The sequence below is a fragment of the Mercenaria mercenaria genome, chromosome 9 (genome assembly GCF_021730395.1).
Source record: "Mercenaria mercenaria strain notata chromosome 9, MADL_Memer_1, whole genome shotgun sequence".
NCBI lineage: Eukaryota > Metazoa > Mollusca > Bivalvia > Venerida > Veneridae > Mercenaria > Mercenaria mercenaria.
The window spans coordinates 52,833,517-52,846,775 of NC_069369.1; the positions used below are offsets into that span (position 1 = coordinate 52,833,517).

At 37.2% G+C, this 13,259-nt stretch overlaps 1 protein-coding gene across 2 annotated transcripts in view; it reads left to right on the top strand.

Annotated features, from left to right (window-relative positions):
* Positions 1-13,259, top strand: part of LOC123547184 (uncharacterized) — a 68,351-nt gene that overhangs the window by 13,331 nt on the left and 41,761 nt on the right. For both annotated transcript variants that reach the window (XM_053551408.1, XM_053551409.1), the window contains exons 10-16: positions 1,561-1,770; positions 2,828-3,025; positions 3,675-3,863; positions 4,495-4,752; positions 6,508-6,679; positions 9,520-9,652; positions 12,021-12,131. In XM_053551408.1, the coding sequence (XP_053407383.1) occupies positions 1,561-1,770; positions 2,828-3,025; positions 3,675-3,863; positions 4,495-4,752; positions 6,508-6,679; positions 9,520-9,652; positions 12,021-12,131 (1,271 nt within the window). The remainder of the gene's footprint in view (positions 1-1,560; positions 1,771-2,827; positions 3,026-3,674; positions 3,864-4,494; positions 4,753-6,507; positions 6,680-9,519; positions 9,653-12,020; positions 12,132-13,259) is intronic.

Sequence of the window (13,259 nt, forward strand, 5' to 3'; positions counted from 1 at the left end):
TTGTCTACAGGTGGTCTTTGACTACAGGTGATCTTTGTCTATGGGTTGTCTTTGTCCACAGGTGATTTTGTTTACAGGTGATCTTTGTCTACAGATGATCTTTGTCTACAGGTGGCCTTTGTTTACAGGTGACTTAAGGGGTGGATTTTGTTTACAGGTGGTCTATGTTTGTAGGTGATCTTTGTTGACAGTCAGTCTTTGTTTCCAGGTGGTCTTTGTCTACAGTTGATCTTTGTGTACAGGTGGTCTTTGTCTACAGGTGGTCTTTGTTTACAGGTGGTCTTTGTCTACAGGTGATCTTTGTTTAAAGGTGGTCTTTGTTTACAGGTGGTCTTTGTTTACAGTTGATCTTTGTTTACAGGTGGTCTTTGTCTACAGGTGGTCTTTGTTTACAGTTGATCTTTGTTTACAGGTGGTCTTTGTCTACAGGTGATCTTTGTTTAAAGGTGGTCTTTGTTTACAGGTGGTCTTTGTTTACAGTTGATCTTTGTTTACAGGTGGTCTTTGTTTACAGTTGATCTTTGTTTACAGGTGGTCTTTGTCTACAGGTGATCTTTGTTTACAGGTGGTCTTTGTTTACAGGTGGTCTTTGTCTACAGGTGGTCTTTGTTTCCAGGTGGTCTTTGTTTCCAGGTGGTCTTTGTCTACAGTTGGTCTTTGTCTACAGGTGGTCTTTGTCTACAGGTGGTCTTTGTTTCCAGGTTGTCTTTGTTTACAGGTGGTCTTTGTCTACAGGTGATCTTTGTTTACAGTTGATCTTTGTCTACAGGTGGTCTTTGTCTACAGGTGGTCTTTGTCTACAGGTGGCCTTTGTTTACAGATGGTCTTTGTTTACAGGTTGTCTTTGTCTACAGGTGATCTTTGTTTACAGGTGATCTTTGTTAACAGTTGATCTTTGTCTTCTACAGGTGATCTTTGTTTACAGTTGATATTTGTTTACAGGTGGTCTTTGTCTACAGTTGATCTTTGTTTACAGGTGGTCTTTGTCTACAGTTGATCTTTGTTTACAGTTGATCTTTGTCTACAGGTGGTCTTTGTGGACAGGTGGTCTTTGTTTACAGTTGATCTTTGTTTACAGGTGGTCTTTGTTTACAGGTGGTCTTTGTCAACATATGGTCTTCATCTACAGGTGATCTTTGTCTACAGATGGTTTTTGTCTACAGGTGGTCTTTGACTACAGGTGATCTTTGTCTATGGGTTGTCTTTGTCCACAGGTGATTTTGTTTACAGGTGATCTTTGTCTACAGATGATCTTTGTCTACAGGTGGTCTTTGGCTATATGTGACCTTTGTTTATTGATGGTGTAGATTACAGGTGATCTTTGTTTTTGTTTACAGGTGGTGGTGATTACAGGTCCTTTGTCTACAGGTAGTTTTTGTTTACTGGTGATCTTTGTCTAGAGGTGATGTTGTTAACAGGCGATCTTTGTTCTTGTTTACAGCTGCTTTTGTTTACAGGTTATATTAATTTTGTTTATAAGTGGTCTTAAGAACAAGTTGACTGTATTTATCTGCTCATCCATAAATATATGCTGTAAAGTTATCTATTAAATACTTTCAGGAGTACATTCTATAAGAACCAGTGTACACAGACTAGAGCACCTGGATCCAGAGATTGTACCATCAGTCATTTCCATTTCGCGATCTCCGCAAGAGAAAAGTGTGATGAGGCATTTAAAACTGCTGATGAAGGAGTGGACATTTGAGCTGACCAATCTCATCAAAGTCATGGATGAAATGACCGACCCTAAAATGTTCATGTTGGTGTCAGGTAAAGGAGTTTAGTCTCTTATGTGCATCCCTATCTTTCCAGGGGATATTTAATTATGGGAATAAATCTGTAAGAAGATTCTTTCTTGCATGACAGACAGGATTTTCCTGTGTTTTTTGATGGGTAACTGCCTCATTACTGCCTGAACAGTTGCCCTTGAGCCAGATATTTCCATCCACACCTTCATCCAGTGAAAGATTCTTATATTGAAAGCAAAAATTGCAACAAGCAAATTACTAGAAGACTCAGTTTGAATTCAGTATGTTCATAAGAAGTTTGTTTTAGAAATATTTATGAAAGAAGGTGCTGCTAAATGAAAATGATCTATTGTCATCTACTTATATTCATTATTCTAACATGACCAGCAAATAACCTACATACATGTAAAGCAAAATCTATCTCGGGTTATTCTGCATAAACCACTCGCGTGCAATGACATCTTCTGATCCAGGTGCGTAGCACGGTCGTAAAAAGTTGTTACCATATTTATGCCCCCGGCATCTACTGATCTACGGGAGGCATATAGTGATTGTCCTATCCATCCGTACGAGGTTAACCAAATGGGACCGTTTCGTCTAGCATCAATACCCCTAACTAGAATGACTTCATACTAATGCAGATGTAACCTGTGGCCATTCCTCATCTTCAGACATCACCTAACCTCAGTTTGACCTTGACCTTGAACTTGACCTCGTTTTGGACTTGGGTTGCTTTGTATCGACAAGGATGCCACCGGGGGCATCAAGCGTTTATTGAACGCAGCTCCTTGTTTCTAACACTGTTGATACTAGTATGTCGTGTTAGAATCGAAATAACAAGTTCCCAAGTGTGATTTATCATAGAATAACCCGAGTTTTTCGTTCTTATGCGAAACAATATATCACTCAGGCCTACGGCTTTCTTGATATATTCTTACGCATAAGAACTCAAAACACGGGTTATTATACTATAAACCACGTTTGGGAACTTATTATTTCTTAATTTAACTTGGTCGAAAAAAAACAGGGGATCAAAATAAGAATGTTTTCTAAATTTGGGATGTTTAATTTGTTTTCAGAACGTAAGGTTGAGGATGACATCAACACATGTAATGGATGTTTACTGATCACAGACCAAGCAGGATTTTCTGTGATGCTACAGGCTGTGATAGGTCGGAGCAGACGTGTAGCGCAGGTTGCCGAAAGAATTGTAGATGCACATGAAGACCCACTGTTCAGGAATGGTTTAATGGTGTTTATACAGAAACTGAAGAAAGGTAAATACTTTATGAACAACAGTGCATGATTATGTATTAGATTAACATTTATAGTTGATATTCAATGGAAACTTATTGAACAATTCCTCTTTATAAAGAAAACCAAGGTCACATGATGTTCTCTTTTCTTGGAGTGATTTTACTTCTTATAGTCAAATTCATTTACTTTGCAAACATTTTTAGGCAATTTAAAAAAGTTGGGTATATGAATTTATGTATATCAGATTCATTTCTTTTTGCTCATAACTTTTCTTGTCCCACAATAAACAGAGTTTCAGTGTCATCCCTCCGATGAAAACTTGTTTCCAGGCAAATTGCATCAAACATGTATGAAAGTTGCAATAGAAAGAGAAGATATTCTTAGCTACATGTTCATAGTTTGGAAAAAAAATATGTATATCTTTGTTATCAGTGTATGTTATGAAAAATGCAAAATCTTACATTGAGAAAAATGAAAGCTTGTAAGTTGTATTAGATTTTTGTAAAAGCTCATGATGTTGAATTTGTTTATAATCTCATTTCATGAATGTTTTAGATGTATTACTCTTTTTGGGTCATTGCTTAGCTAAGAATTATGTGCCTGTCGGTTGAAAGAACAGGCTTACCAATCACACATTTTTACCCCCTAAATGTATTGTTTTTATTTCAGCAATAACAGCAGTTAGAACTTCTGGTGGTAATGTGTCTTCAGAATTTACGAATAAGCTGCATCAAAACACATTGAGACGGAGGTTTGATCTACTGCAAGATTCTCTAACCAAGGTTAAAGCTGGCCTCAGTGATTCCAACCATCCACATGTTCTCAGTCCACTCAGAAGGAATGTACGAGGATCTGAAAGTATGTTACCAAGTTTATATGTTTTCATATGTTTTGATAAGAGTTGTCTCCCATAATACTATATAGTCATTATGTTTAGGCCCCAATGTGTAGCCTCAAGAAATAAAGTCGTTACTTACATACTTACTACTCCCTAATATTCTAGGGGGACTAAACGTTATGGATATCATTGCTGCTTCAATCCACAGAATTAAACTGCAAAGTGAAAAATAAAACTTCCATTCATTTGATCTTCAAAAATTGAAATACACAAATTCATATCCACATGAAATAGCCATTATGGCAACAACCACAAAATTTCATGCCCACTGTCACAAGATTAACTTTTAGCCTGCTAAATTTCTAAAATGGACTGTTCCATCATTCAATCTGGGCAGAACCATCGGGGCGGAGGTTGTAAGTAGAAAGTACAGTCAAACCTGAACTGAAGATCAATTTGCAAACCACAACTCATTTTCTCTTCGCACAGTGCAGTTAGGCTGTTATGAGTTGACCTGCTGTATGTATAGACTTAAATATAGGAATCTTTGCTGTTAACAAAGACCACTTCTTTCATGTTTAAGTTTAGTCTGTATAAACAGGTTTGACTGTAGATGGCACTGTATTGATTATAAGATACTTGCTCTTTTAGAACTTGTAAAAAGATTAAACCAAGACCCATTTCTTTCTGCACTACCTCACCTGTCAAAGTTGAAGCATTCCACTGGAGACCGTATCATAGCAACATCGGTCCCAAAACTGAACCTTGCCTCAGTAGTCCGAGAGGACAGAATATCACCTCATTCAGCAGCCAATCAGATAATAGAATCAGAGAGAATAACGCCACAGTCAGCGGCCCTTCAAAAGACAGAGATGGGAAAGAGCATGAGCGTATCACAGATTACTGCAGGTAATATTTAAGGCTCATCAACATAAATTCAAAGTTTCAGGTTATAAAGATAAGTTTGGAGGCCAGTCTCAAAACTCCAGCATTTTGAAATTGACCAATTGAAAGACTTTATTCTGAGATTGATATTCTATTTCATATTTGTATTTCCAGGCGCCAAAGTTGTAAAACTGTCATTGTTTACTTTCAAGTTTGTGCTTAGAAACAATAAATAAGAAGCTGGAATTTAGACACTGTTTGGTTTAAGGTATGGAAGTGCATGATTGATAAATAAGAAGTAGTTTATCTGGATAACATAGAATAAAGCTTGGGCCAGGCATACAGAAAATGTGGTCATATGTGTGTGCTTATTGATGGAACAAGCAAAGTAACTGTCCTTCTAAAGATTTAATATCATAATGAAAATGTTTATACATGAATAATTTCAGATACTATTAAATCAGCTATGGATGTCTTTAATAATTGGCAAATGTCTTGGAAATAAACACATCAGACCTATACATTTTATTTGGTCGTATGATAGAGTATTTGTCAATTGATAAGTGTATGCAAAAATGTCAGAAAATTATTGATTTTCCCATTAACTCCCACATGAGCTCCAAATTTTTTTCAAAATCCATCTTGCAAAAGAGCAAATATACAGCCCCATCTTTCTATGGCAAAATTTTCCTAGTATTTCCAGAAAAGTATTGAAAAGTCAGTGTTTGTGGTCAAATTCTGCTTTGTAGAAAAAATATTGTTAAACATGCAGAACTACCTTAATAACCTGTTAATTTGGTCATTTTAACTATATACATGACCTGCTGCATTCTAGTATGTTCACTGTAGCAGGCAGACACAATACAGGTGAACCTATACATGCCAATATATGTGGTAAAACGAAAAAGAAACAGGCCAAATGTTATGATTGAATGCTGGTCAGAAGTCTGAAATATATACATACCGGCTGCCCCTCCGATCACTTGGCTTAAGCAGCCAGATTGTCTATTTCCCCTGGCTAGCTGCTTAAGACAGGTTAGACTGTATTAAGCAGAAAGGAAAGTTAAGGGAGTGCTTAAGGCCTGTGGCTGCTAAAGACCAGTTTAAATTAACACAAAAAATCAGTTCAGGAAGTTAGCTGGCTGGCTGCTTAATACATATGGCCAATACAACAGGTTTAACTGTACTCATCACTTCACTGCTTATTCATGTGCAGAAGTTGTTGGTTACTTGGGGAGAACAATTAGTACTGATAAGAAATCCTGACAGTTCATGGATAAGGTTAACCATCCAAGTACCAAATGTAAGTGAAAAAAATGTTTGAAACCATACAACACAAGATACATTCAAACCTGTTCTAAGAGAGAGAGACCACCTGTCTTTAAAGACCAGTAGTTTCACATTCAGTTTAACCTTTAGCCTGCTGGTGGCAAGTGATTCTGCCTTTGCACCCAGTGCAGACCAAGGTCAGCCTGCACATAGTCTGCAACTGTTTGCTATTCATTCAGTAAATTTTAAGAAAACACCCCTTCGAATAATAAATGGTACTGCCAAAATTGAATGATAGACCAGTCCATTTTAGAAATTTAGCAGGTTGAACATTTGAATTGTACGTGGAAATAAAGGACACCTGCATAGAAATACCACTTTTCAGGTCTCACAAGTATGGTCTATAAATACAGGGTTGACTGAAACTAAAAAGATTGGAAAATAGCTTTAATGAATCTGAACAAAACAAACAATATATCACAGATTTACAATGTTAGTTGTTGTTTTCAGTTTATCCAAAGACATATGCATGGAGGCTTGCCACTGACCTTGTATCCTGGTCAACTAAAGGTGACAGGGACAAAGTGAACCTCCTTTGTGGAGATCTACTTGGCTGGACCAATCATATTGTAGATGTTTCTAACATAGTTCTAGTACACTGTACTGATCTAAAGAAGAAAAAGTAAGTTGTTTAATGGAATTGCAGATACTTAAATCATCATCTAATTTCATTTATCCTTATTGTTTTATTTGGCATAGATTGTAAATGTCTTTTTTAGCTTACCTGAGCACAAATTGTGACCCATTCTAAAAAACTAGGTCACTTAGTCAAATGATAAAAAACTTGTTGACACTGTGGCGGCCATATTTACTATCTGATCTTCTTAAGACCGTGTCAGAATGGAGTTAAGATTAAAACTGAAACTGGATTTTCTGAGGTAAAAAAGTAGGTCACTATATCAGGTAATAGATAAAGTTTGTTTGCACTTTTAGAGGCCACACTTTTTACCTGATCTTTATAAAATATTGTCATAATTATCAGTATGTAATTTAGGTTGAACTTGAAATTGAATTATCTGAGGTCAAAAACTAGGTTACTAGGTCAAATCATAGAGACCATATTTTGCCAGTAATATCTCAGGAGAGTTTGTTACTGGTTCATTTGAGGTCAAAACCTAGGTCACCAGGTCAAATAATAGAAAAGCCTTGCTAAGATTGTCACTTTGTAATGTTTGTGTCCATAAAATTTAGGTTAATTACAAACCTGGTGTTAACATAGGTTAAAAACAAATAGGCCACTCGGTCAAATCATAGGAAAGCCTTGTTTACAAACTTGAATTTTATACTGGATCTTCATGAAATCTTTAAACAATGTATGTCTTTATAACATATAGGTCAAGTTAAAATCTCAGTCATTTGGGGGAAAAAAAGATGACTTAAAGTCAAACCATAGAAAATAAACATGGTTAATATGTTCTACTTGATGTTTACCCAAAACAAAGTCAGGATGTTTGTTTTGATGAAATTGGATACAGGGTCATCTGGAGTATGGATTAGGTCAGGTGAGGCATAAAGGGCCTTGAATGTTCTCTTGTTATAGTCTGTCATATCAAAATATTGTGCAGAAAAGCTACTTGATATTTCAAATACTTCAAAGGTGCACACACATCTCGATAAGCAGAGTTATTGACTTTTTTCGGTAATTTTTTAGCTCACCTGAGCACAAAGTGCTCAAGGTGAGCTTTTGTGATCGCCCTGTGTCTGTCGTCCGTTGTCGTCCGTCCGTTCGTCCATCGTCAACAATTTGACTGTTAACACTCTAGAGGTCACAATTTTGACCTAATCTTAATGAAACTTGGTCAGAATGTTACCCTCAATAAAATCTTGGACGAGTTCGATATTGGGTCATCTGGGATCAAAAACTAGGTCACCAGGTCAAATCAAAGGAAAAGCTTGTTAACACAGAGGTCACAATTTTGGCCCAATCTTAATGAAACTTGGTCAGAATGTTACTCTGAATAAAATCTTGGATGAGTTCGATATTGGGACGTCTTGGGTCAAAAACTAGGTCACCAGGTCAAATCAAAGGAAAAGCTTGTTAACACTGTAGAGGTCACATTTATAATATATTTTCATGAAACTTGATCAGAATGTTAATCTTGATGATCTCAAGGTCCAGTTTAAATCTGGGTCATGTAGAGTCAAAAACTAGGTCACTAGGTCAAATAAAAGGAAAAGCTAGTTAACACTCTAGAGGCCACATTTATGACCATATCTTAATGAAACTTGGTCAGAATGTTGATCTTGATGATCTATAGGTCAGGTTCAAATCTGGGGCAGGCGTGGGGGGGGGGGGGGGGGGGGTCAAAAACTAGGTCACCAGGTTAAATCAAAGGAAAAGCATTTTAACACTCAAGAGGTCACAATTTTGGCCCAATCTTAATGAAACTTGGTCAGAATGTTACCCTTAATAAAATCCTGGATGGGTTTGATATTGGGTCATCTGGGGTCAAAACTAGGTCACCAGGTCAAATCAAAGAGAAAGCATGTTAACAATCTAGAGGTCACAATTTTGGTCCAAACTTAATGAAACTTGGTCAGAATGTTACCCTCAATAAAATCTTGGACGAGTTCGATATTGGGTCATCTGGGGTCAAAAACTAGGTCAGCAGGTCAGATCAAAAGAAAAGCTTGTTAACACTCTGGAGGTCACAATTTTGGCCCAATCTTGATGAAACTTGGTCAGAATGTTACCCTCAATAAAATCTTGGACGAGTTCGATATTAGGTCATCTGGGTCAAAAACTAGGTCACCAGGTCATATTAAAGGAAAAGCTTGTTAACACTGTAGAGGTCACATTTATGACTATATCTTCATGAAACTTGATCAGAATGTTGATCTTGATGATCTCAAGATCCAGTTTGAATCTGGGTCATGTAGGGTCAAAAACTAGGTCACTAGGTCAAATCAAAGGAAAAGCTAGTTAACCCTCTAGAGGCCACATTTAAGACCATATCTTAATGAAACTTGGTCAGAATGTTGATCTTGATGATCTTTAGGTCAATAGGTCAGGTGAGTGATACAGGGCCTTCATGGCCCTCTTGTTTGAAAAGACTGATATACATGTAAGGTGATTATTACGGTTTTTAGATATTCCTTTTTTTTCATAATCAGCCCATGACATTAAATTATTTCACAGTAGTAAGAAGATCAAATGTGTGTACTTGTCTATCCATTAATGGTGTTAAAAGAAATTAAGATAATTGATTTCAAACTGATTGTATTCAAAATCATATATTAATACAGTTAAGTTTCCTTCATATTTATGTGTTAATAAATATGGTGCTGGCAAAATTAATGTTTTTTGGTATTTTAACCCAATGGCTGGTATCTGTCGTGTCAAAAATATGGGCCGTGGATGCCTCAAAGTTATATTCCCCAGGACTTTAAGAGCCAGTTGCAACTGATCAAATATACTTCAACTGTATATATTTGGTGAGCATATTTAATAATTCCTTTCAGGGAGTTGGAGAGTTTATGTTACTGTGTGGACCAGTCAGCACCAGAATTGTTAGAAAAGGCAAAATATGTTCTACATGGTGATTTCAGTCAACTTAATGGTATGAAAACCCAGGCTGATGATTGGGCTACTAAGGTATGAACAAAAACATCTTGGTTCCAAAATTCCTTTTATTGTACCCCCCGACAACAGAGTTGTAAGGGGGGTATACTGGTTTCAGGTTGTCTGTCTGTCTGTCTGTCTGTCTGTCTGTCTGTCTGTCCGTAGACGCAATCTTGTGCGCACCATCTCTCTTTATCCCCTTGACAGAATTTAATGAAACTTCACACAAGTGATCAGTACCAACAGTAGTTGTGCATGGGGCATGTAAGGTTCTTTCAGAAAAAAAATTGCAGAGTTATGGGACTTTGTTTTTTTGTTACTATACTATATACATAGACACAATCTTGTGCGCATCATCTCTCTTCATCCCCTTGACACAATTTAATGAAACTTCACACAAGTGATCAGTAACAACAGTAGTTGTGCATGGGGCATGTTAGGTTCTTTCAGAAAAAAAGATTGCAGAGTTATGGGACTTTGTTTTTTTGTTACTATACTATATACATAGACACAATCTTGTGCGCACCATCTCTCCTCATCCCCTTGACACAATTTAATGAAACTTCACACAAGTGATCAGTAACAACAGTAGTTGTGCATTGGACATGTTAGGTTCTTTCAGCGACAAAAATTGCAGAGTTATGGGACTTTGTTTCTTGTTAACATACTATGTACATACAGTCTGCATATGCAATCTTGTGCGTGCCTAATCTACCAAACCCTTGCACATAATTTAATGAAACTTCACACAAGTGATCAGTACCAACCCTAGTTGTGCATGGTGCATGTTACATTCTTTTAGATAAATATTCTGCATAGTTATGGGACTTTGTTTTTTGTTACTATACTGTATACATACAGTCTATATACATACAGTCCACATAATTATGCAATCTTGTGTGCGTCAAATTGCAATGTACTGTGTCAGTGCATGCGGGGGGTACATTCATCACCTTTAGTGATAGCTCTAGTTATCGTTAGTTTATCATTTCAGTGCTGACAGTTTACAAGCAGCTGGCTGGCTGGCTGTCTGGTTCTCTGTCATACAAATTGAAATCTGACTGGTATCCTAGCTTTAAATGTTGAGTTTGTAAGTCAGATTTCCAGGACCTGATTGTTTTGTGAAATACCAATAGCCTGGTGGCAGATTTTAGATGACATTCTTATGGCAATAAGTTTTAAACCCAAGCTTAGTCATTATGTGTATTCAGTTTGATTGAAAATTTTACCATGTCTTATATTTTTTCATAAACTACTACATTGTTGCCAAAATTTTACTTTTATTCAATTAGTATTTTACTAGTTTCCAGAATAAGTTCTTACAGGTTGAAATGTTGTAAACTCCAACTGACTTACCTTAATTAGAACAATTCTACATGGAAACAGATCTCACTATCATATAGAGCTGCAAGAAATGGAAGTAAATGTACTAAAAAGCCAAAATGTTGATGATGAAATAAAGGACACATTCCTTCTCTAGTTCCAGTTCCTGTTGTAAGCATATTTAGTGAATAGAAGTTGCGATATGTCTTCCTCTTGTAGTCACTTCAGTGTTCTGCTAGCACTGGGGTTTATTGAGAATAGTGTGCACCTATTCCAAACATTCCTTAACACTGTTTTACCTCCACCAAGTTATATCTAGAACAGTCAACTACTGTTCCAAACATATAAGAACACTGTTTTTCCTATGCCAGGTTTTATTTAGAACAGTCCCCTCCTGCATCATCCATTCCAAAACACTGCTCTGCCTCCACCAAGTCATATTTAGAACAGTCACACCCATTCCAAACATTTAAGAACATTGTTTTGCCCACACTGGGTTTTATTTAGAGCAGTCCCCTCCTGCATCATTCATTCCAGAACACAGTTCTGCCTTCACCAAGTCACATTTAGAAGAGTCCACGCCCTTTCCAAACATTCCTTAACACTGTTCTGGCTTCACCAAGTCACATCTAGAAGAGTCCACGCCCGTTCCAAACACCCCGTCAAGTTGTTGTTTTTTTTTTATTTGGTCAATTTCCCTTAGAGTTATTGCCCTTGATTTAATGAAAAATCCACGTCTGCAGCCATTTCTCAGTAAGAAGCTGGTAGAATTTCATGAAACTTGAAATAATTCTTTAACACTGTTCTGCCTTCACCAAGTCACATTTAGAAGAGTGCTTGCCCATCCCAGACATTCCTTAACACTGTTTTGCCTTCACCAAGTCACATTTAGAAAAGTGAATGCCCGTTCCAAACATTCCTTAACACTGTTCTGCCTATGTCAGGTTTTATTTGGAACAGTCCCCACCTACACCAAACACTGTTCTGCCTTTTGTTTAGAACAGTATGCACCCAGTTCAAACATTGCTTGTATGTCTTACAGTTTAGGAAACTTAGATTCTTATATCATTATTTACAGGTTGAACAAGTGAGAGTTTATGTTGATATTACAGTAGAGACATGGAAAACCATTACAGACAAAGTTTGTGATGCTGCTAGACTGCATAGAGCAGATCTAGTCAAACATCAGGTATCCATAGCAACCATTTTATGTATTTACAAATTAATAACAGGATATGAATAGTCTTGCTTTGCCTTTTACACACTTCTGTTACATAAGCTTTTCAAGGTATAAGTCCTTGGCTGATAGGTTAAAGTCTCTGACTTCATGTCACTTGCCCCTCATAGCTGCAGGTTTGAAACCCTGTCTGGGATGTAGATATAGAATAAAAACCAACACAGGAATCAAACAGACAGATGGTTCAGAATTTGTTTTAGCTCTGTGTCCCAAAAATCTTGTGTTTTAAACTCTTCATTTATTATCAGACATAATTGTTTCAAACTTTTATAGATGATTACTGTTTTTATGCCCCGAAAAGTGGGCATATTAAACTCGCAGTCTGTCCGTGCGTGTGTCCGTGCGTGCGTGCTTCCGTGTCGATTCTTGTCCGGGCTGTAACTCTGCCATCCATAAAGGGATTTTGAAATAACTTGGCATAAATGTTTACCTTAATAAGACGACGTGTCATGCACAAAACCCAGACCCCTAGCTCCAAGGTCAAGGTCACAATTAGAGGGAAAAGGTTAACAGGTTCTGTTTCTTGTCCGGTCCATAACTCTGCCATTTATGAAGGGATTTTGAAATAACTTGGCATAAATGTTTACCATAATGAGATGACATGTCACGCGCAAGACCCAGAACCCTAGCTCCAAGGTCAAGGTCACACTTAGAAGTCAAAGGTTAACAGGGTCTGTTTCATGTCTGGTCCATAACTCTGCCATTGATGAAGGGATTTTAAAATTACTTGGGATAAATGTTCCCCACAATAAGACAACGTGTCATGCGCAAGATCCAGACCCCTAGCTCTAAGGTCAAGGTCACACTTAGAGGTTAAAGGTTAACATGGTCTGTTTCTTGTCCAGTCCATAACTCTGCCATTGATGAAGGGATTTTAAAATTACTTGGCATAAGTTTTCCCTATATTGAGATGATGTGTCATGCGCAAGACATAGACCCCTAACTCCAAGGTCAAGGCCATACTTAGATGTCAAAGGTGTTTCTTGTCTGGTCAATAACTCTGCCATTTATCAAGGGATTTGAAAATAATTTGACACAAATGTTAACCATATTGAGAATGTATGTCACGCTTATGACCCG